General features: G+C 38.7%; 1 protein-coding gene across 1 annotated transcript in view; it reads right to left on the reverse strand.

Annotated features, from left to right (window-relative positions):
- Nucleotides 1-5920: 5920 nt before the first annotated feature.
- Nucleotides 5921-26026, reverse strand: part of ret (ret proto-oncogene) — a 167513-nt gene continuing 147407 nt past the window's right edge. Inside the window, exons 14-20 of the mRNA XM_062975848.1 lie at nucleotides 22779-22993; nucleotides 22569-22691; nucleotides 19311-19381; nucleotides 15637-15774; nucleotides 13970-14069; nucleotides 9839-9986; nucleotides 5921-8026 (exon numbers count right to left, since the gene is read on the reverse strand). Coding sequence (XP_062831918.1) covers nucleotides 7869-8026; nucleotides 9839-9986; nucleotides 13970-14069; nucleotides 15637-15774; nucleotides 19311-19381; nucleotides 22569-22691; nucleotides 22779-22993 — 953 coding nt within the window. The 3' untranslated portion in view covers nucleotides 5921-7868. The remainder of the gene's footprint in view (nucleotides 8027-9838; nucleotides 9987-13969; nucleotides 14070-15636; nucleotides 15775-19310; nucleotides 19382-22568; nucleotides 22692-22778; nucleotides 22994-26026) is intronic.

The following is a 26026-nucleotide window of genomic DNA, read 5'->3' on the forward strand; positions in this document are numbered from 1 at the left end:
GTATATCTGAGGATGCCTACCATAGATGTGGGCGAAACGTCAGGAGAGAATACTTCTGGAACATGGCCATAAAGCCTGGAAAACACAAAACCCTGCTGCCTGTTCGAATCCGCAAGACGGGGTGAGTTCCCATCTGTCAGCAGGGACACAAGAGAAGACTCCCAGCAGGATGGTAACACATCCAGGTATCCTCTGGGCAATGTCTCTGTAGGTGGTCAATTTTCTCACACCAGAAGTAACTTGGAGTATGTTCTCAAGTCACTTATGACACGATAAAGACATCTCCAATGTATGAAACTTCCTTGGTGACTTTGGATCAGTCCTACATCCCACCCATTCATTGGCCAGACCTACTTCATTGAGTTGGAGTAAAGATACTGGGGAGGAAGAAAGGAATACACTATCTTGAAATCAAAAGAGGAAACGAAAGATAGAACTCTAACTAATTGAAAATTGAGCATGAGGAACAGGCAGCCAGTAGACAAAAATTCATAAGTAATTTCCTTTACATGATTCTTCCTTATAAAAAGTTTTTTTCCTCATACTGCAGCTCCCTGCTTTAAATGCTTTGGATTAGGACCAGGGTACTTGAGAGATTTTTAGCAGTTTTCTATTGCTTGCCAATGCCACTTGAAGGTGAGGTAGTTGGTGACTGGAGAGGGACTACTTTGTTGTGGTGCACTGCTTTTTGGCATGGTTTCCTAGGCAGGAGGATTTGGCTGGACTTTCATCTTTAATCAACATAGTGCTTCAAGGCCACTATGATTCTATGATTTTCTTTTTATTTTAGCTGTTATTGCTGTTTTAATTACTGGATTTTATTTCTAAGATTGCCTAGTAATTTGTATTGAATTTGTACTGCAGGTGTGCCCTTGGGAGTGTTTAACATCAAATGTTCTTTTTTTAATCTCCTAGTCTCACATTTTGAATGCTGTGAAAAAAAAATCTGCGTTTGCTTGAATTATATCATACACAGTCATCTTGAGAGTGGTTATTTGTATCCTACCTGGACTTTATATAGATCCTGATGCTAAACAGCCTACCTTTCTGGATGCAATGTCACTTCTTCTCTCACTCTGCCATAAGGACTGTCTTTGGGCATAGATCCAGATAGCCACAACTCCAAGATCTCTCTCCTGCATATATTCCCACTCCTAAAATTCCAACCCTTCCTTTCTTCTACCCTATCCTCCCATCTTCCTGCTATCCTTCATATTGATTCTTTCATCATTTCCTTCTTGTCTTTTCCCCAGGCGGTTGACTCCATTCCCGGTTTGTGGCTGCTCTCTTGGGGCCATGCCCTTCACCAGCCTCCATGGCGGTGTCTGTATAGTGTCATCAAATGTGGATGCTGGGCCATCCTGCAGCTGTCTTCATTTGCACTGCCATTTTTGTTTCAGCCCAATTCCTTATATCTTGGGAGTTTTCTTAGTGCTTCTTCCAAGAGCCTAATGTGAAACACGGAACCCAATAATTCCCAACCACAACACAGTATAATTAATGAAATAAAAGTATTCTATAACAAAATGTTTTTGCACAGCAGAAGTGGGCAAAGTGTGCTCTTCAAGATGCTACCATATTTTTACCTACCCCTGCTATAAAATCATAGGGGAAGGGAAACAGACAGGATACACTGCCTTTCACTTGCTGTAGATGAGACTATGTGGTTTTAAAAACCATTATAATTATTCTACATCACACTGACTCTGCTTTACAAGAGGGCTTCAGAATGTTTATGGCTCTTAGACCTTGTACGGTAATGGCTTGAAGTTCACTGTGAGCCATTGCTTGAACAACTTCCACAACCTGCATGGCCAGTTGTCCAGCTGTCTGGGGATTCTGGGAGCTGCAGTCTAAAGGTGATGTCCTTTTCCCAGGGACACATACATACATGATAACAATACTTTTTTTTTCCATTGGAGAGAAGGGCCTTCTCTTCACCCCTTCCCTGGAAAGAACTATCTATCTATATGTTTGGGGAGGGAATTAAAAAAACCTTTCTCTCCCCTGCTCTCATTGTTAGAAACAGCACCAGGAGAAATTATCTGTATGAAATTGGGGTTGTGGGAAGTTGAGGTATTTGTGAAGTAAAGTGCAGATGCCACAGCTTCTGTGCTCCTGCTTTATGGATCCCTTTGGTCCCATCTAAAGCATTGAAGAAAGTGTTTTCACTGTATCTGATTGCATCGGAAATCCTGGAACCAGTTTGAGGTGATGGTGATGACACAAACCATTTGTGTACATCAAAGCTGGGTTTTAATGTGCTTTGTAGAAGCTTGTTGTGTGGCCACTGCAGTGTGAAACTAGCTTTGAACTGCATTAAATGGTAATTGTAGATGAGGCTTTCATGCCAGTCTGGATGACTTCTGGAGTCACTGGCCACAATTGCATGCCAGCATGTTTTTGCTCTTGAGAAATACAAACAGCGTATTCTTATGTCTCTCCATAGCTGACACTGATACTTAACTATGTAGCAAAATCACTATCTACAATGGAATCAAAGAATTTAACTGCTTGGCTAGAAAGGAATTGGCAGCCAGAAATCATTTTCTCAATTTACAGTGAATAGTTAACATATTCAGTGTTCTAAATCTTAACACCTACATTCCCTAGTTAGATCTATTTTTGGTGGTGGTTGTTGTAAGGGTCCTGAATACTAGGCTGCTGAGCACAAAATATCTGGAGTAACTAGTTTTGAAAATAATATGAATCATTTTATTGTTATAAAAATATTTGGGGTGAGTGGGATTCAAGCTTATACAAATCTGATTTTAAACACCACTTTAAAATACACTGGTTTTAGAGCAGCAGGAAATTATCACATTCGTGACAAAATGAGACCACCCATTCTTTAAAAAATGCTTGGATAACATAAGCATTTGCATCATCACCACCACTACACTGACTGACATAGCTACAAGCGTACCAAAATGGTTGGAGTACTTCCCCATTGGGAAATAAATGAAATTGGGTGAACGTGAGTTACAAACCACTACTGTGAAAGGGGGGGGGGGTGTAAACAAATGCTCTGCTTTCTGTCTTTCATCTATGTCCACAGGTCTTTGCCTGCATCAATTAAAAATATCAAAGATCTATGCTCACAAAAGCTTGAAAAGAAAGTGCATGGATATTTTATTTTTGCATTTCTTCATACTGAAATTATGTTTTCCAATAAATGAGGTATTTATATATAAAAATGGCTAGAGAAATAAATAGCTTGGTGAATATTTCTGTCTTTTGTATCCCCTCATGTCGTAACAAGGGTTTGTTTATTAGCTGACAAGCGTTCTCTTCCTATATCCAATGGGGTGGATGTGAAAAGGTAGATAACTAGATGATGTGCTATTTAACTCTGGCAGAAGAGAGGAGATTGAATAGATTGTTCTCCCAAGGCAAGCTTCCTTTGCTTTCCCCATAGCCAGTATGATTTAATATCCACGGAAGTGCCTGTAATCATTTATTGTGCAAAGAAGCCCAATGTAGTCATTAATTCTAGAAGGAAAAAATAGCTGCTCTGTCATATATTTGCAATTATAAAAGTACTGAGAATTCAGAATATACTAAGTTTTATCATTTCAAAGCACTTGATAAAAGAAACAAAATAGATTATGACAGCCTATTTACCTTTTTTTCTTGATTATTTGCTTGATCCAGGACATAGAAAAGGAAATAATTTTCTCATTATTTCACATACTGCCTGTGTTAGGATATATTCCCGAATCAAGGATTGGTACAGTTGTTGCAATCAGCTTCTTACCCTGAACACCCATCAGTTCTTCTGTATTTAGTTTTTCTGTTTTTAACAACCTGTACTACTTTTGATTTGCAGGACAAATTGTGTCCATGAAGTGTGGTGGAATAAGGTTTGGTAATCAGCAAAATAGTACACAGTTTGCCTTGGTGTCTAGTGACTTGGACAAAGTTGATGATAAATATGTACAGATAAACCTGTGAGCTCTTTGGCATAGAGAACTGAAAACTACTCAGCAGCTATTTGATACTGAATCCAAATTTTAAGGGAAAGTGAGGACCGACAGATTTTTCTAACTGTTGCTATTCAGACTTTGGGAAAAATAGTGAGTTGAGAAATACCTGACAGACTATACTGTGAAATTAAGGTAGAGAAGAAAAGCCATTTTCTCTATAACCAGCAGATGGTTCAAGTAGGTCTATTTTAACTGGAACTTGTAATTGGATTGATGCTCAAACTATTTAGGGCAATTTGAACAAAAATGTAATGTGAAGACCTCCAAGAGTTCCTCCAAATTGGGAGATTAGATGTCGAATTGGCAAATGAAAGTTCAGTTTAAATAAATCGAAACAACAGCAACATAAAAGTCTCATCTTCACATATACACTGATGGGATTTCAGTTGACATTGCACTAATATGTACATTCTGCAATTATTCTGATGCTAGGAATAATTAGGAGAAAAAAATCCTGCCTTTATAAAAAAAACTATGGTGAAACTACACTACTAAGTACAGTTTTGGTCACTGTACTTGAAAAAATTGTATTAAATCAATATGTTTTAACTCTATGTTTTAATGTTAATGCTATTGTGTTTTTATGATTTAATTGATAATTGTATGTCATTATGGTTTTATGTAGACATAAATTTTGCCATAATATGTTTGGAAACCACTTTGAGTCCCCAACCGGGGTGAGAAATACAGTATACAAGTGAAATAAATAAATAATTAAATAAATACTGTCTGATGATCTGTTACCTCTACCATCAGGTGCACTATACATCTGCTGGGAACACAAGGTAGAGTTAGAGATGGTTTAATTGTACTTGCCCCTTACTGGTTAATGTTATACAGGCAAGTGTACTTCTCATATTCTTAAACTGCCACTGTACTTTTTAGGCAAGTAGTAGTTTGGGGAAAAGGTCTACACTTGTTTGTTACAGTGCATGGGTCTAACCTTAATTCTTAGGGCTTTTCTGAAGGTCCTGCATGTGGTTCACACAAATGTATGGCTGCATCTGTATCTGTACCCAGACTAAAATAAACAGCCAAAGATAAAGGATGGTGCTGGGACAGGAAGTAACTACTATCATTTTGAAGGACAGGAACAATGTTCTTCTAGAAAAGAATAGAGAATAACCATTAAGTATCAAGAGAGAGATACTGGGGTAATTACATCCCATAAGACAACAATCCGGCTATTCTGCACAGAAGGTGATTTACTTTGGAAACTATTGCTTCTTGGAAATTTAGGCAGTTGTGAATACTCCCAAGAAAAGCATTTTGCATATAGGTGATACTGGCAGAAGGATGTTTTAAAATCACACACAAAGAAAGGTAAATGTAGAATGGGAAGAATGCAAAGTTGATTTGTAGTTTAGTGGGAGCAGGTCTGCTAGTTGCTTAAAAGACGAAATGAGGTAGATCCATAATGTTTTAATAGAACTCATACATTTTTTACTTTGGGTGATTGGTATAACAAAGATTCCTTGCTTGGTCTACTTGAAGTTTCTTCCATTTGCTGGATCCTCAGTCATGAGCAATGCATGCTGTTTTGAGCATAAGTATTTATAAGTAAGTAAGGAGCCCTGGTGGCAAAGTGCGTTAAAGCGCTGAGCTGCTGAACTTGCAGACCAAAAGGTCCCAGGTTCAAACTCCGGGAGTGGCGTGAGTGGCCGCTGTTAGCTCCAGCTCCTGCCGACCTAGCAGTTCGAAAGCATGCCAATGTGAGTAGATCAATAGGTACCGCTCCGGCGGGAAAGTAACGGCACTCCATGCAGTCATGCCGGCCACATGACCTTGGAGGTGTCTACGGACAATGCCGGCTCTTCGGCTTAGAAATGGAGATGAGCACCAACCCCCAGAGTCAGACATGACTGGACTTAACATCAGGGGAAACCTTTACCTTATTTATAAATAAGTTCTTTCAACAACAATGAAACAGCCAGTTTGAACATTTACATTTTTATTATTTGAGATGATTGCTTGTTACAGTATACTGAGGATTGTTTCACATCTCTGTAGGCAGTTTTTTTTCTGTAAACACAGTGTCTAGCGTAATAGTTAGCTTACAAAAAGAAACCTTCTCCTGCCCCTTTGTCTGAGAACAATCTTATTTTCAAACCGTTTTTCCCAGTGAGGTGCTGAGATCTCTCATGTAAAAGGAGTGGTTACAGGTTTTGGCAATCTGACTCATTGATTTCTGGAATAACTGGGACATTTAATGGAGACACATAGAATTACACAGCAGAAACCCAAGAGACAGAAGCAATACTTTGGTATAACTTTTGATTACACAAGCATATCCAAAAAGGATAAACATAGTGGGTTAATGTTCCAGCATTCTTTAGAAAAATGACCCCTCTCTCTTTTTTAACATCATGAGATCACGAACAAGATACAAAAATGTAAAGCCATGTCTGCTAACTATTTCAGCTAAGCTCTGCAAGTCAGATCAACTTCCAAAACACCATACTCAAAATATCACACCCATTAGCTTTACTCTCTTCTCAAAAAAACGAGCAAACCCTTAGACACATTTTCCAGATGGACAGAGAAAAAATAACAAAAAGAGAGTAAAGTTTGCCTATGCATGACTCACAAAAAAAAAGAACCGTGTATCCTAAAGTTTCTCAAGAACAAATAGAGATGAAGCACAGCCTATCTGTTAACTGTGCTTTGAGAAATATGGTCTGGCTTTGGGAACGAATGCTTTCTCCAGAAAACTCCTTTATTTTCACCACAATAAACTGGATGGCCTAGAGATCAATATTAGCTGTGACTGAGATAAGGGATTCCATTTTATCATGGTTTGAAAACATCTTTTACTGTGATATTGGAAACACTGGTTCATAGTATTCAATTGAATGGCCAAGGGAAAGCATTGCCAGTTCTTATTCCCATAATTAAAAGGGAGCCAGTCCTATCTCTGTGCTGCCCCATTAGTTGTGCAGTGGGTGCCAGAAATTCAGAGTTTGACCTGAAAGGGCTGAAATTCACCAGGCATGACTACAAACCGAGTCCCTTTATGCTAGGTCATTTCAAAACATCCTGAGCAGATTTTGAAAGGTCAGTGAAATGGACAGGAATGAAAGTAAATTGTGTCAGGAGGGCATTCTGAGATCAAGTCTCTGTTACAAGTATATCTGGTATCAAAGTTTTCCATTGTGCTAAAGGTAAGAAGAGTTTAACCCTGACTTAAAACAAAACACACATCTGTTTTCCCATCAGGTACAACAATGTATTTTTATATATTTCCAAGTCATCAAATGTTGAGCCTCAACATCAAGTTGAGTTGTTTAAAGCTCTTGGTCCCAAATCCCCTTTAATTTAGGATTTGCTACCAACAACATGGTAACACTTAACTGCAGGGTAAGCTCAGGATTATGGGAGAAAATTTTTCCCGTCATATAATTTGTGCTTCTTGCTTTGATCAATTTGCCTTTCCTTAGCAATGACCACAGAAATAACAGTTGATAATGAAACAACAACATTTCACCCCCACACCCTTTGTGGCAGTTCTAGCACCGAGCCTGTGCCCTGAATACTGTAAGCATGGAATTCGGTGGCCACAACTAATACAAATTGACCAAAAGGGACAACTTGGAGTATGGCAAAAAACCTAACCAAGCACTAGTATTATGATGTGACCCAGTTTGATATGCCTTCAAAAAAGGGAGAAAGTCAATTATAGCAAATACAGTATTGATCACAAGAGAGAAAGAGAAAGAAAAAAACACTTCAGGAACTGATAAAAAGTGGGGGGAAAGTTTCCCATTCTAGAAATTCCTGTTGTTTCACAACCAGTTGTTAATCGACAAAGAATAAGCCAAGGGGAAGGCTATTCTTTGGACATTCGCTTCCCTCCTGAATTCGTTACCTTGCACCAAGAAACTGTTAACTATCAAACTTGTCCATTAATTTTGCCGCTGAGGGTGAAATCATCCAGTTAGCATATACACTATCATTTGCATATCTTGAAAACACAGACTTAGGGCCATCGCATCTTGTGAGTGGAACGGGGCTCTCCTCAGGCCAGTTCGGGTATGACATGCCTAAAAATGAAAACAGATAATTTTTTCTGCACTGAAGAACCAAAACTTCATGTGCAGACAGTAAGGCCCTTGGCAAAACTCCCTTCAAAAATTACAAGCCAAATTACAAAAGACATCCCTCCATTGAAAAAAAACAACAATCAAATAGAGAACTGTGTTTCAAAGGCACTGAAGCACAAGTTGTAGTGAAGGCCAAACCATGGAAATTAAATAAATAAAGTGCTCTTCTGATATATCCCAGTACAAGCTAAGACGTTTGCTCCTGGTAAATCTTTGGATCTCAGAATGTTATATTTCATGGGAATACAGCAGCAGCTTGGTTATTGCAGTGGAGTATTCCTGTGGTCCATAAAGTGCTCAGAGCAGTAATAAGCCTACATACTTGCCAATTTGGAATAGTTTAAACACTTAGCATGCATGCATCAAGCCTAAAAACACTATCTCATCAAAGTCAATAGGATACACACACACACACACACACACACACAAACACACACACATATATAGTATTTTCTTTAAACAGCAGGGGCCCTGGAAGAACTTCCACAGGGACCACTGAAGTTCATGAATGTCCGATCTGACTCTTAAGTCTTCCTCCTCCTCTTGAATCTAGTTTGGGAAAAATCCTGGATCACTTCTTGCAAGGACCCAATATAAGACACTCACAAAGAAAACTTAATTCAAGGGTCTCTTCTAAATATAATAGCTATAGTCTGGACTGGTCATCCAAAGTACTCCTTGGCCTCAACAGGGTCAGTCTATCATTTAGCTATTTTAAAACATTTCCATTAGTTCAAAGATCTAAATATGAATTTAAGAAATGGAGTTCAAGGATTAGACTCCAAATCAGTACCTTGGTGCTGACAAATCAAAAGTATGGCAAAGGAGAAAACCTAGATGGCTTTGGGTGGAAGTAATTTAAAAGCATTAATAGAAGGTAGAAAGCTTTAATTATGAGACAAAATAGTAGGAGTTTTGGCAAGAACCGTCTTTACTGTCCATCTCACCACCACAATATTAAAGCACATTCCTTTTAAAACACTTGCGACAACATTCAAAACATGGCTTAGATGCTGACATTTTCATGAGAAACCAAAAGCATGTGAAAACAGGAGAGGTGGCTTTCATGTGGTCCCCTCCAGTTCAGCTTCCAAACAGCTACACAGCTGCACTTGCTCTACTCTGATCCTTTGCCCCACTTTGTAAGCTGATTCTTCCAACTTTCCTTCCTCTTGTTCCCACCCGGAGTTCCACTACTTAGTAAGCAGCCATGGCTGACTGGGACTTAAAATATACATACAACAGTTGGGGTTCAGGAATCCATCAGAATAAAAACAAGAATGGATCCTTTAACAGTGAAACACAAGGAACACCCCAAATCTTCAAGCAGTAAAAAAGTCTTTGTTGCTTGCAATGAAAAATGCCAAATATTATGATGCACTTAAATGCTCCCAACACTTGTATAGACAAAAGTATAGTTTTAGTTGGATTTCAATATATTTTTTAAAACATCCCCTGAGAGTTCTTCCCTGATCTAGATTTTTTCATCATACAATTTACTCATGTTACGTGTTTTCACATCCTTTTAAAAAATTTTAAACACAGCTGCAAAAAACGGCTAAAGTAAGAGCCTAATGCAGAGTTTGACAGTGACAAATGAAAGGAAAAAAAACCTTGCCAAGCAAATTTTGATTGGATTCATTCAGACAAATAATATTCTAAAAGGTAATACAGACAGCGTGAAGACAGTGAAGAAGAAAATCACTTTGGGTGTGTGTTGCTAGAATCTAGTAAATGCATGTGAAATTCTACCATAGAGTTTGTTTTCAATCCATGTGGAAGGAAGGGTTCGAGGGAGGGGAGCATTATTACAATCCACGAGGGGCGTTTCCTCTTCTGAGAGTCCATCATCGTAAAGCAGCGAATCAGAGGGAGTGGAAGCAGCAAGGTCTAAATAGTCCTAAGCAAACAAAGAAAAAAAAAGGATAGTTAACACAGCAGTCAGTCCTTTGGCTCTCACTTCTTCTTGCATTTCTTAAACTGAGGAACTAAATGCTCGGTTTTGGTGAGATCACCAGCTTCTGCTTTCTGAAAGAGCAGTATCCTTGGAGACACACTTGTTTGGAGTAACACTAAACAAGTTTCGTTCGAGGTACGCTCAATTACTACTCTCTGAGTTGTGTTCCTTGCCAGCAAGTTAACATAGTAAATCTGGCAGGCAAATGTGAAAACTCTGCCTCCTCCCCTCCATCTTGTGCCTCTTCCAGAAGGGCTGGAGAGAATTGAGTAAAATTATCAGCACTGCAAGGAAGCTTCTCTGGCCAAGTCTTCATTCAACATGAGAGGAGCTACTCCAGAAGTACTGCATTTATACAAGTAATCAGGAACCATAATAAATGTATGCCAGAATAAGTAAGGGCAAAACTTTGTCTCATGCAGTTTCAGAAACTGTCATAAACGGGGGTAAAATATTTGATGATTTAACATTTGAATATCAAGCCCAAATACATGTACAAGATGTGTGAATCCACAGGTTTGGGGAATGCCTCTGTTTACAGAACAACAAAAATATACCTAATGGGGGAAATCTCTAAGGGATGCAAACACATGTTATACAGTTCAAAGTAAGCACACAGAATGCTGATTGATTTTAGAGAGATGAAAACCAGGCAAGATAAGGAACAGAATGGGTAGAAATTAAGAATAAAATAAAAGATTTGATGTATTTTTAAAAGGTAGTGAGAAGCAGTTCATCAACTAGACTGGTCATTTCCTGGCATACATTGAGGAAAAATTGAGAGGAAAGCACTGAACAAAAAACACTTGCAATGCAACGTTTTGTGCAAAAGTTTCATTTGTTTCCTTGACTGGTACTGCTCAAGCAAAACAATATGGGGGTGCTGAAACAAAGAGTAAAGTAACAACAAGCTTGGGAAACCCCAGGGTTGGAGAAGTAAAGCATAATTAAACAATGTTTTAAAATATGCCCACCCCCAAAACCATGAAAAGTATATTTGGAGCCATCCCAGATGATATTTTTAAAAATAAAAAACACAGAAAGTAGCAGAAATCCCGAACCAAGCACACTTCATACTGAAACACTTTATTATAGCTATACATATGCAGTGCTAATACAGGGTATTTCAAAATGATGGACCCAATGTGCTTTCCCCTTGACATAAACGGTTTTCTCAGACTGACGGTACCAATGATGAATGCTCCTAAGCATTGGAGCATCAATGCCAAAATGCCATTGAAAATCATACTATACCACCATTATGAATTCAGGGCCCTTCTACACTGCCATATAATTCAGATTATTAAAGCAGATAATCCACATTATCTGCTATGAAATGGATTATATGAATCTATATTGTGCTACAATCCAGTTCAAATAAGATAATCTGGATTTTATATGACAGTGTAGAAGAAGCCTCAGTCTTGCTGAACTGCAGAACACAAAACGCCTTAATATTGCAGGGTCACCATCTTGCAAGTGATTGATCCTAGCAACTGTTTGTGCACTGAGAGAGGCATCTAGCAATAGTTGGCGGTAAATATTTGAAACACTATGCCCCATCCTTTCAAGTGGTGTTTCATTCATGTACAGTTTGTGATTGCAGAGATATACATATTTCAAATTGAATCCAACATTTTGAAACACCTTGTAGTTATAATTTGAATGAGGCTCCAAGGAATGCATTTTGCCAAAATGGCATGCCATTCTTGTGTTTGAGATGTTATTGAGACACCAAGGAGAATTATTGCATTCAGGTTTTGGGTAGAAAGAAGATTCGTGTTTAAACATAAGAAAGAAGGACCTCTTCCCATCAAAAATATTCAAACACTGCAGAAAATCTAGATTCAACGTTAGAGAAAAGGCCAGTGCTCCTATTTTTACTTTGTTTTTACATAAGCACACACAATGAAAATTTTGTCACATAAAAAGTTCCTAAATGTGAAAAATCACAAGATATACAAAATCCCCATAATCTTGTCTAGATGGGGAAAAAACATTTGTTTTTTTTTTCTGGCACCCAGGAATGACGCAAGAAAAGGTTTATCTCCCCACTTCACAGCCTTTCCTAGGTTATGCTGGAAACAGAGAACTTGACTAGGAACACTCATCTCACAATGATGTTCTTCTAAGATAAAGTCCATCTAAAGTCCGCCCCTGTCCCCCATTGTGGGATGAGGTCTTAATTCTCCCCAATTCCATTTTCAACAGGGGCAGAATGTGACAGGAGAAAAATAAGCTCTTATTTTTCCTTCTTCAAACTCCAAGACACTAAGAGGACTGCTGTGGTGTGATAGCCTGTTGCTCCTGGCAGCTGCTGCTCACCATCAGCTCTCTTTTTCCAAGACTAACAAGGACCCAAAGCCTGCCAACATCACTTGTAGGGAGTGTGGAACAGGAGTCTGGAAAAGAACTGGAGTGAGTAGTAGCCAAGAGAAGAAATGGGCTTAAAAAACACAGGGATTCTTGAAGGGGCTGAAATACTGGGAGATATAATGGATTGTAACCCATAAACATTCAATAGAGATCCTTTGGCTGGGCTGGAGATCCTTTGGCTGGGCCGTCCGGGTGGGAGGGAGATCCAGCTGCCTACCCTGGATGGTGAGACACTACGTCCATCATCTTCTGTAAAAAGTCTTGGTGTCTTATTGGACCCTCTGCTCACAATGGAGGCCCAGGTCTCTGCTGTGAGCAGATCTGTGTTTTTCCATCTACGTCAGGCTAGGCGGCTGGCTCCCTACCTATCTAGGAACGACCTGGCGATGGTGATCCAGGCGACAGTCATCTAGAGGCTCGACTACTGTAACACCCTCTACATTGGCCTTCCTCTGTCAGTGATCCGGAAATTGAAGCTGGTGCAAAACGCGGCGGCTCGTCTTCTCGCCGGGGTGCCGGCGAGGTGGTGTATCACCCCAATTCTTCAGCAGCTGCACTAGCTACTGATTGAGTACCGGATTACTTTCAAGATACTGGTACTAACTTTCAAGGCCTTACATGGTCTGGGGCCAGCGTACCTGAGGGCCCGCTTATCCCCCTACCAACCCCAGAGATTACTTCGGTCCAAAGACCAAAATTTGCTTGAAGTCCCTAACATACGGACTTATAATTTGTCTTCTACTAGGCAGAGAGCCTTCTCGATTGTAGCCCCTCAATTATGGAATGCCTTGCCAGTGGAAACTCGAACCACCTAAGTCTTACTTGCCTTTCGGAAAGCCTGCAAAACCTTGCTCTTCCGACAAGCGTTCAATGGGTGAAAAACTTGGGGCTATGTCTGTTTTTATTGTTGCTTTTATTGTTGTTTTTATTGTTATTTTAAAGCCAAGTGTATTGTTTTAATCTATTTTTGTAAACCGCTCCGAGCCAAACTGGGAGTAGCGGTATATAAGTTTAATAATAATAATAATAATTATAATTATATATATATATATATATATATATATATATATATATACACACACACACACACACACACACACACACACACACACACACACACACATACACACACACACACACACACATACATACACGGTTCACTTTGACAAATCTAATTACGGTTTTCATTGATATGTTCCCTCTATGAATTTCTGGGTTCTCCAGCATTATTCAATTATCAGCTTCCACTATTGAGTTGTCTTGGAAGACCTAGAGATTTCTAGAGAATACTTTTCTAGGCATTTGTAGTTCTTCTAACACTGGCATGGGCAAACTTTGGCCCTCCGGGTATTTTGCTTTGTTAGAGGAAATATATCCCCAGGAAATTCCCCAAATATGGCTTTCTCAACTAAGCATGTTCTTTTCAAACATGGGAGGTGAAAACTGGCACAATGTATAAAATAAAGTCTTACCCAATAATTTGTATACAGCATCATGTCTTGGAAAATCTGTTCTCACAATGACAATGCTATAAAAAAAACCCCACTTACCCTGCTCTTTACCATCATTTTCTCTAACTCTTTACTGATCTCAGCAAATGTTGGTCTCTTATCTGGTTCCTGTTTCCAGCAGCGAAGCATCAGATTATACCTGTAAGAATATACATAAGAAACTTTATATTGATCAAGGACTTATTCTGTGTCTTCAGCTATATGTTCTCTAAAAAGAAGCAGGATCAAGGTTTACTTTCAGTATATTTTTAAAAAAATATTTCATAGAAATCACAGAATTATAGAGTTGGAAGAGACCTCATGGGCCATCCAGTCCAACCCCCTGCCAAGAAGCAGGAAATTCCATTCAAAGCACCCCCGACAGATGGTCATCCAGCCTCTGTTTAAAAGCCTCCAAAGATGGAGCCTCCACTACACTCCAGGACAGAGAGTTCCACTGCTGAACAGCTCTAACTCACATGTCACCTTTCTTTCTCAGTGACATCACAGAGGGTCACTTCATCTAAACAACAGCCTTTGTGATCAAACATATATAATACTTTGACATAGGTATATAGGTAGACAGACAGATAGACAAACAGACAGACAGAGGATTGCACTGTGAAGCAAATAACACAGTTCAAGTGTCCTGAAATCATGAAAAGAATCACTGACCAAAGACAGAAATACAAGCATGCACACAAATTGGCATCATGAGGATATATGGTTTTGCTTCCTGGAAAAAATAAATTTTTGTTCTTTCTTTTCTAAAGCAGGTTTCTATCCCTTTTGACTGCAATCTTATACCTGATAATACAGGAGTGATGCCGGTTAATATTTTAAAATCAGATAGTTTGCCCTTTGTATCCACAAATACTCTACTGATAGTCAACATCCATAATACGAAAACATTCCCCAAAATTTCAGAAAGGAAACATAGATTTTATCAGTCTATATAAGGGACACTATTTTATTATGCCATGGTATGATTTGTGCACCCCAGAAGATATCAAGGGTCCTTATCTAGTGTTTGACAGGAGAAATTTAGCTGTATACTCTTAAATTAAAAAGGTGAGGCAAAAAATAAAACTGTGAAAACTGATGATGAAAAGCAATAAATTATACAAATATTTATGTTTCATAGAATTGGCAAAATTCAGCAATATCTTGAGACAGATTTCAAAAAGCAAAAAACAATTTGCAACTAAATAACAATGGTGTTGTTGACAGTAACATATAAGATAATTTTAGGAATTGTGAGAGCTGAAGTCAAAAACACCTGGAGGAGCACAATTTGAGAAACACTGGTTTACACTAAACTATCTAGGTTTTGGGACCCTAAGCTTTTTTTATTTAATTTCCAAGCTCTGGTCATGTGAAAAAAAGCATCACATGTTTCTCAGGTCCCTTCTACACTGCCATATAACCCAGATTATCTAATCAGATAATCCGTATTCAAAGCAGAAAATTTGGATTTTATATGGCAGTGCCAAAGGGGACTACATGTCTCAAGAGTTCACACATAAAAGCTATAACACACACTTTTGCAATGGTATTTTAAAATGTGTTTGAGCCAATATACTACTTTCTTAAAATGGGGAAATGAATCATGCTAGTATTTGTGTACTGTTAGCTAGCTATCCTCCTGCTCTTACAAGATTAAGATGAATACTTTTATATAGTCAACTAAACAATTCTCTGGAATCCTAGCCTTTGATGTTACTTACATTTCCTCACTGCAGTTTTCTGGCTTTTCCATCCTATAGCCTGTTTTTAAGAGGTTAAAGAGTCTCTCGGGAGCAATACCTGGATAGGGGTTACCCCCTAAAGTGACGATCTCCCACAGCAAAACTCCAAATGACCACCTGACGGGGGAAAAGAAACAACACTTACATCAGGATATATACTTTATATAAAGTCTGAGCTGTTTAAAGGATTTACGGTTCCCCCCATAGTGTGTATCATGAGTGGGTAAAGTGCAGCTCACAAGCAGTTTGTGGTCCTTAGTCCCACCCAGGGTCCAAAAACATTTTTAGTTTCTTTTTTAATAGAAAAACCTTTATATCTCCAAATTCCACACAGGAAGCTTGCAGGGATTTTTATCAAGCTTTGTGGGCTCTCCTTGTCATTTTACACCTAGAAATGGCTTTAAGAGAAACAAAACCAGAAACCTCCAGTCACTTCCTGTTTTGAAAAAAAGATCTCTTATGGGTATAAACTGGTCTGGGGAAGCATGGCAAAAGTACCCCCCTCATGAGCCCTAGAGGAATTTCTCTTTTTAAAGCTCAAAAATATTATGCCCATGCTGCAGAAGATCATGTTACAAAATTCCGTTTCATGCTGTAAATTGTAGTGATTTGAGTCACTGTAACTTTAATATACAAGTTGTCTCTTACTTATTTTTTGATTTTATATTCAAAAAGTAGTAAGAAGGTATTTAACACTGGCAATTTTTCATAACCCTCCAGCTGCTTTTTGAATGTTTAATTTGGGGTCTCATTCACTAGAACATTTTCCAATATTTACTATCAAAATGAATGGGACCAGTGAAGACCACTGCTGTGGTCTCTTGTTTATGCAAGTAACTTTAATACTCCTTAGGGTGTATGAGTAAATTATAGCACTGTAATATTTATGTGTCATTTTCACTCATTTCAGTGCAGCTTGCACAGAACTTGATTTGGTATTTGCTCTACATTCCATAATGCAACAGGCATATTGCAATGCTCATCACTTAAACAAAAACATGAAAGTGTTGGGTGGTTCTGCGTTCTGTAATATCAATAAAAACCAATAAATGACTCTTGGGAACAAGTGCTGTAAGTCTGGAAATATACAAAAAAGCATTTTTAGCCAATTATGCACATTTGTGTTAGTCAAGTATGTAAACATGTCTGTGGGGAGTAGGGGAGGAGTAATTTCTTGGAGACTGGTTTAAGAAGAGTATTAGTCTCTCCCTAAAAATTAGTGATTTTTTTCCAAACAGTGGGAATATACATGGAAATGTGGCCATAAATAAAATATGAGCTATAGTCAATTGCTGATTCTTACTCAACACTACATGACAAGCTTATTCTTGACCAGGATGGTTAAGCATAGCATTTTCTGCCATCTGACTGCAACAGGATTTCATCCTATTAATAAAGAAACGTAAGATTTGGTAGGACAGAATGGAAAACAAACATCCCTCCTGATATTGAACTGTAACTCATAAGAACATAGAACAATACCTTATACTGAATCAGATTACTGGTCTTTCCATATGTCTAGATTTGAGATCCTCAGTAGACACCCTGTCCCAAAATTCTAGGTTTTTCTTTGGCATCTGGCACTCTAGAGAATCTACCACTGGAAATCTCCACAAAAGCCCCCAAAGAGATGAAAAACTCCAGAGAACTCATAAAGAGAGATGTTTATAAGCACTAAATGAATGTCAATACTCCTGAATAATTGGTTTGCTTTGCTACTAAGCCTGAGGTTGTTCTCTATATGAATGCAGATTAAACAACCAGGCTAACATTTCCTTCACCACTTGCTGAGAAGACATTCTCAATACAAGACATTTTAATTACATTTCAAAATAGCTACTTGTTAGTATTCTGTGGTTACCTTTCCCTCAAATTACAGGAATATGAGTAAGACATTTACTGTGTGCAAAACTATTCTCCTGTATGCCCAGAACCAAGCACAATCCCTCAAATTGCATATTTTTTTCGCTTGAACAACTCTCTCCCACATCCCTGATGACACTTTCACACTAAAAAAACCCTGACTTTTTATGCAAATGCTATTTTCTTTAGCAATTAGTTATGGAATCTAACAGAAGCAGGAAAGAGTAAGGCTGGATCTACACTGTCCTATATCCTAGGATTTGATCCCAGATTATCTGTTTATCTTAGATTATCTGACAGTGTAGACTCGTATAATCTAGTTCAAACCAGATAATCCAGGATCAGATCCTGGGACACAGGGCAGTGTAGATCCAGCCTAAAACAAGGTACTAATGAAAGAAAAATGGATAGATTCAACTATGTGGGTAGCATTCTCCAATTAGCAGTCTTTACCTTTAATTAGGAGCCACTCAAAAGAGAAAATGTGGTATGGGACATCATCTTATATCATAATTGTTCTAAAATGAAAATCTGTTCCTTCTCAAATCGGAAGCACCAAAATCAGAAGACACTTATGGAATCAAATTTGCCTAGTGAGCTATGCTTTGTCATTTGTTGAAAAGACACTGTGGGTCTCAAGGAAAATGGACTGTGACAGACTAATAAATGGGTGTCCTGTAAGTTAAACAGTAGAAATTTCATTTGAAAAATCCTGTTTGGTCTTTCATTTATGTAGAAAAATAGAGGGAGTGTAGGAAATATATACTCCAGTCCACCTTCCTCCTCATGTTTGTGGGGAAAATCTGAAAGGGGAATGTAATTGTACTGAAATTAATGTGGTTAAGGAGCACCACACGACTGCCTTTACCAAGGTTTCTGAAAGCATGAAACATTGTAATTGTGTTCATCAAATTGCCATAAAGCTCCTCTTCAGACTTTTCTGATCAACACAGGAAGTGAAGGGGGAAATGGGGATTGAACACGCACCCCCCACTTCTATACAGTAATAAATGCTGGAATAAGACTAACATTCTAATGATTATGCAGTGAATCCATCTTTCTCTTTCACCATTCTCCCAGTATTACAGCACTGTTTGGACATTGGACAGACTAACTGAGGCTGGAGGAATTTGCTGCAGACAGAGAAAAAGAACTGGAGAGCCAAATATAGAGGACATGAAAGATGGTTTGTGGTCAAGTATGTTGCAAGACAATTTGAGTGACTATTCTACCCATTGCTCAGACACAGATGTTAACTTTCAGCTCATTCAGTCAGGGCCCAAAATGTGTGAGCTTTTACGGAGGCATCCAAACAAGCATAGAAGTCAATCCAAAGGACAGCAACTGAGTATGAACCATTCAGTTACTACACAAAATCATTCCCATTGTGCAAGATAAAGTAACTCCTACTTTGCACTGTTTGGATATCTGGAGAAGTGAAGGTTTGCCCAGCTTCCAGCAAGCCATTTCAACATGTATTTCCCAACGGAACAGTATTTTTGTCTGAAAGAATGCAGTATGCAAGATGCTTTGGAAGGTCAGGGTCTCTCAGGAAAAGGCTGAATTGCAGCTATCTGGGATATGATACCTGTTTTATTAAGGAAAGACGTTGAATTTGTTTGGGAAACCAGGTTTTAGTCCTGAACTTTCAGTCAGCGATTACTTATTTTCTTTTCTACAATAGGGCAAAAAAGCTCTCTGGAGACTGAGGTGGTATTGCACAGGATGGGTGTAACAATAAGGATATGTAACAGGAATCATGGATAGACCAACTAACTATATGCACTTACACGTCACTTTGTGTTGTGTAGATGTGATCAAAGAGAGATTCTATTGCCATCCATTTTACAGGTATCCGACCCTGGAGAAAAAAAGAGGGTAATTGCTGTTTGTTTACAAATACTGTTTAGCACTACTTAATGTCATAGACATTTCACTCCTTTCACATTTCTCTGATACAAGTTATCACCTACATGTACACAATTTTTTTTCAGAGTGTCTCTCCCTCTTTCTGTATTACAGTAAAAGGTACTTGAGATGGAGCCACATTACATCTTACTTATACATGCATATTACTGTCAAATTTTGCCAGGAAAAATTCAAGTGGGAGGGTGACAGCCAGCAAGACACAGCAACATCATATCTTATGTAATATTTATGTAATAATTATTGATCTTATAGGCACTGTAAGTCTGAGGGCAAGTTGACATTTTGTAAGCAGCTCTGAGTGCCTTTGTAACTGAGGAGTGGAGTAAATATTCTCTTTTTAAAAAGTAGATTCATAGAATCATAGAATCGTAGAGTTGGAAGAGACCTTGCGGGCTATCCAGTCTAACCCCCTGCAAGAAGCAGGAAAATCTCATTCACTACTGTGATGTGCAGGGCAATGGCCATTATGCTGATCAAGGGAAAGAATGAAAACTTTGTACAATTTAAATATACTACTTTTGTTCCCAGTGATCATTAAAATGTGATTGTTTTGAAAGAACTAGTGCAGAACTAGTAAAATGTAGATAGGAACACTGACTGTGATACATGACCAAACAAAATAATGAGAACCCATTTCTTTCCTACTACGAATGCAATCGGGTTTTGAGCTCTTAACAAAACCTCTTCAGCATACCTGTGAAGGTTAATAATTTATACAGTCTAAAAAACCAACAGAGTTTATAACTGCCAAATCTTTTACACCAGAATAATCTAACCTGCTCTTATTTCTTTGAAACTATGTCTGGATCTACATTGTCCTATATCCCAAGAACTGGATTATATGAGCCTCCACTGCCATAAAATCTGGGATAAGAAGATAATCTGGGATCAGCTCCTATGAGGCCCCTTCTGCACTTACATATAAAAGTAATCTGCTTTCTGCTTTCATAATCTGGATTATGTGGAAGTGTATAAGGGGCCTGAGTCTACACTGCCAGATAATTTGGATAAGCAGATAATCTGAGAACATATCCTGGGATCTAGGGCAGTGAAGATCCAGCCTCATATAATCCAAATTATCAATTCATATAATTCATATTATTTACTTTGAACTAGATTATATGTGTCTACACTGCTATATAATTCAATTCAAAGCAGATAATCTAGATTTTATATGACTATAGAAAGGACTTTAGGCTGGCTCTACACTGCCATATAATATCCTACATTATCTGTTTTTGAAATGGATTATATTTATATAAATCTACACTATCAAATAATCCAATTCAAAGCAGATAATCTGGGATCTGACACTAGATCAGACACTAGAGGCTTTTAAACAGTTAACGTGACAGTTCAGTAGTGAGGCTGTGTAGATGCACCTTAAATGTTCATAGCCTACATTACTGAAATTATGTTTTGAAAACTTTTGTGTATTCAGGCTGGATCTACATTAGCCTATATCTCAAGATCTGATCCCAGATTATGAACTGGATTATGAGTCAACATCTGGGATCAGATTCTGGAATATAGGGCAGTGTAGATGCATTCAGAGCGTGTGACTGCTATTCTATTTGATTATGTTTTGAATTCCAAAGAAATGCAAGCTCTAAATAAAACAAACAAGAAACAACATTCTCCAATATGTAGTGATCACACTATAACTTTGAGAAAGACCATTTTATATGTTTTTTGGCTCAGGAGATTTATATATGGTTACCTATTAAAATACAGTTTAAAGTTTGATTTCCTGTCTCTTATCTCCATATGTGTATAGCTTAACACTCTTCATAACACTCTTCGCCACCCTGCAAATGAAATCATACAATATGCTGAACACGGCTATGTATTCTAATCAAATCTGACAATTCTGGGGCAGCTGAAAGTAATTAACTGTGACAAGCAAAGTACAACTGATTTAAAGGGGAGTAAGATGCTTGCCAAACTGGCAAATAACTGCTGGTAACCACATGGTACAACTCCAAGTATGAAAGAAACGAATCCCCGTGAAAACAAAAATGAGCCAGATAATAAAATTGCAGTTCACTGGCAGTGTGGTGTGTGTGTGTGTGTGTGTGAGAGAGAGAGAGCGAAAGAGAAAGAGAAAGAGAAAGAGAGAACTATGTTCACACTTGATTTGTCTGTGATGGTAACACAGTAGTCTCCAGATATAGTACAATTATGAGAAGTTGCTGGCTTCTAGTTCTTACACAGGGTTCAGGTTTCCTCAGATGTAAGTCACTGGAAGCTGATACATTGTGGAATTAACCATGAAGGTCCATTTTAGCCAAGGAAAATGAGCCACCCAAGAAATGGTTAATTCAAGTCTCATGGCGTGAGAAGGAGGCTGGTGCCACCGGCGCGCGTGCCCTTGCCATCTCCAAGGATTATTTTCACCAGCCCTTGGGCTGCAGGCTTGGGCTCTCCAGGGGTTTTGGATTTCAATTCCCACAACTCCCTCCAGGTTAGAACAAGCATGGATAACTTGGGCCCTACGTGGGTTTTGGACTTCAATTCTCACAACTCACATTCGAGTATAAGCTGAGGGGGATTTTTTCAGCTTTAAAAGGGGGCTAAAAACTCAGCTTATACTCGAGTATATACGGTAAGTCAGAAATTGGCCCAGCAGTCTTTAGAGTCGTATCCTCTGGAGAAGTTGGTTCTCAATCTGTGGGTCCCCAACTCCCAGGTGTTTTGGCCTATAACCCCCAGAAATCCTAGCTAGTCTAACAGCTGTTAGGATTTCTGGGAGTTGAAGGCCAAAACATCTAGGGACCCACTCCAGACCACTGCTCTGGAGTATCAAGTACCCCCCATAGGGGGACCTGGGATTTGTTGTTCAGGAAGACATACAGAAATCTCTTTAGAAAAGCTATACGGTACTTCAGGGAAGTGCACTAGAGCTTTCTCAAAAGGATAGCCTGGAATCTATAGACTGGAAAGATAACAATGGGAGGCAGCCAGGACTTGTAAATCAGTATTGAAATAGTGTAAACGTTTAGTATAGATAAGAGAAAAAGAGAGAGAGCATTCTATGTTCATATATTCTTTACAAATGTGATTTTTTTCCAGATAAACAAATCAAATGAATATCAAGTATTAATCACTGTCCAGTTTACCTTGCTTCTTTTGACATAAGAATCTTCTTCATAAACATCTCGAGACAGACCAAAATCAGAAATCTTCATTTTACGCCCTTCTGCTACTAAGACATTTCTGGCTGCTAAATCACGATGCACAAGCTTTAGGAAGAGTAAATAAAAGAATTTAACAAGCATGGTTGCTATTGTAAATACTAGAAAATATAGCAGAAGTGGTGGACACTGTACCTTCATTTCAGCAAGGTACTGCATTCCACGCGATATCTGCCATGCGAATGAAATCAAGTCACCCATGGTTAAGGCTCGCTCATCTGGATTGTCCAAGTAGCTAGAATTCCTGTTTCCATCACTTCCTATGTAGCTGGTTCCGACTTTCCGGCTTTCTCTCAGAAAACTCCGCAAGGACCCATATTTGGCATATTCCACTATTAAATACAAAGGCCCTTTTGGGGAAAATTAAGAAGCAGAATCATGTTAACATGTTCTCCAGAGTCAAGCAGTCAAATTTAGTAGCAGGATGCTCTCTAACTTTTCCTTTTAAACAAGAAGCCTCTGCCCAAAGTTTATTTCACCCCTATTATATGAGTGTAGTTCTATCCGTATTTACACAGAAATCCCCCAAGCTGAGTAGGGACTACTTCATTATAAATAGATTTATGATTGCAATCTAATTCAAAAGCAAACAATTTTGAGTGCAATGTTTACTGAATATTATTATTTCGTCGCTGTGCATCAATCCCCACACATACAACGAATTCATGCACAGGTGTTTTCCAAGCAAACCAAACCAAACCAAACAAAGCCCCATGGCAATTGGTGAGTGACGATGGGTGCATGACTGTGAAATCTGGAAGTCCCTAGCTACAGACTGGCTCAAGAGCAGTGGATATGGATTCAGTCTTTTTAACTGCCTTTGGAAGACAATCGTACTTGGCCTATGATGATATCAATAGCTACAATCCTTTATGCATTTAGCTGGGAGTAAGCCCCACTGAAAACTACTCCTGAATTGTGATTGCTGTGTGCCTTCAAATCACTTCCAATATATATTGATTCAAAAGCAAACATATCAGATGGCAAAGTTGAGAGAATGTGACTTGTCATCCAGTGAGCTTTCATGGCCAAGCAAAGAATCAAACTCTGGCTTCTCAGGCCCCTTCCATGCAGCTTAATAAAATCCCACATTTTCTGCCTTGATATTGTGGGGTATATGGCTGTGTGGAAGTGTCCTCAGGCACCTTCTATGCTATCATATAAAATCCTGATTATCTGTTTTAAATGGATTATATGGCAATGAAGACTCAGATAATCCAGTTCAAAGAAGATAATGTGTATTATCTACTTTGATAACCTGGATATATGGCAGAGTAAAAGAAGCCTCAGAGACCTTGCCTGCTTCCTTACTGTTGGCTGTTCTCAGGCCCCTTCCACACTGCCCCTATATCACAGATTAGACCCCAGATTATCTACTTATCCCAGATTATATGGCAGTGTAGACTCATCCATTTCCAATCAGATAACCTGGGATGAGATCCTGGGATATAGGGCAGTGTAGAAGGGGCCTCCGTCTGCTTTGTCTTTAGTACAGCAAGTTTGTAGGGAAGCAAACCCATACAAAAATCATCCACACCAGTTAACTGGCTAGGAGCCATCATTCTGCCTTTTCCACAGCACATACTATACCAACCAGTTCATTTAGGCCCCCTTAAGAAGGTACTGCATTCTAGTTTTAGTAGGAAAAGAAAAAACAGTCCCAATTTCAGTTGCTGTTCCACAATGGAATCTCATCAGGGTAGATAAAATACTGTACTTTATCCTAGGGCACACAGATGGATGGCTGTTGTGACCCAGCTTGTTGTCTCACACTTCCTATCATATTGAAAAAGACTGCAGAAAAAAGCTGATGTATTTGAGGTAGTATAGTGTTCTCAGCTGCTCGTGAAGGTGTGGCTGAAATATTCTTATGTGGTTTTGCATGCTTTGGGAGCAGAGGCGGTCCAAGGTAATTTTCAAGTATAGCTGAACAGAAATTTTGCCCCCCCCCCCCCCAAACCAATCACTGAAAAATAAAAGCGTTGATTCTGGTCATGACAACACACAAATTATCATCATCATCATCATCATCATCATCATCATCATCATCATCATCATCAAGATCCAAAGGAGCAGGGTGTGAAAATAGGATCCCAGCCTAGGCTTTTTATGTTAAACTGGATTATATGAGTCCGCACTGCCAGATAATCTGGGATAAACAGAAAATTTGTGATTGGATCCTGGGATATAGGTCCCGTCTGGAAGGGACCTAAGTGGCATATAAACTTTGGCAAGCTGGGCATTCCTTCTGCATGCTACAGCAGGCAGAAATGCAAATCATGGGTCAGTTGAGCAACATGACAAGGAGGCAAAGAGAGAGGGCCCTTGCACACAGCCATATAACCCAGAATATCTGCTTTGAAATGGATTATCTGAGTCCACACTCCCAGATATTCCAGTTTAAAGCAGAAAATGTGGGATTTTATTCATCTATGTGTGGAAGGGGCCAGAGAGAGAACCCTAGATAACCCAATTCAAAGCAGATATTGTGAAATTTTCTGCCTTGATATTCTGGGTTATATATGGCTGTGTGGAACAGCCCTGATGGTCCTTTCAAACAGCCATATAACACAGCCATATCAAGGCAGATAATCCACATTATCTGCTTTGAACTGGATTATATTGCAGTGTGGACTCAGATAACCCAGTGCAGAGAGAGTGGGAGAAAAGAGCCATGGAGATAAATAGCAAAGATAATAGGCTTCTTGTTGAAGAAGAATCACTCAATGTGTTGTATCCAGAACAGAATAATAGAGTTGGAAGATATAGATATGTGTATTAATGAAATAAAAATAAATATCTTGTTTGCACGTGTGTGTCTTGTACCATTAATCTGTGTTGGGTAATGTTTCATGTATTTTAAATTTGTTTTAATGATTCCTTTGTAGGTTTAATTCTATTTTAATGCTTATTGGTATACAGTATACATTAATAGTAATATCAAAAATAAAATATAGTATCCTAACAATAATGCTAATTAGCACAACTTCTAGTTTTTAACACATTTTCTAAATTGTTGCTATTTTAATGCATATTCTCTGCTTTGGAGCATTTTTAGAGGGGAAAAGGTGACATACAGAATAAATAAATATAAGTAAAAGGTTTCCCCCTGATATTAAATCTAGTTGTGTCCAAATATGTGGGTTGGTGCTTATCTCCATTTCTAAGATGAAGAGCCAGCATTGTCCATAGACACCTCCGAGGTCATGTGGCCGGCATGACTGCATGGATCACCATTACCTTCCTGCCAGAGCAGTATTTATTGATCTACTCACATTTGCATGTATTCAAACTGCTAGGAAACCCGATAAGTTTCCTAAGGAGTCGTAAGATCCTAGTATGGGAGAAAGCTGCACTCTAGGAACCACACAATCAACAGGTGG

The sequence above is a fragment of the Anolis carolinensis genome, chromosome 3 (genome assembly GCF_035594765.1).
Source record: "Anolis carolinensis isolate JA03-04 chromosome 3, rAnoCar3.1.pri, whole genome shotgun sequence".
NCBI classification, from domain to species: Eukaryota; Metazoa; Chordata; class Lepidosauria; order Squamata; family Dactyloidae; genus Anolis; species Anolis carolinensis.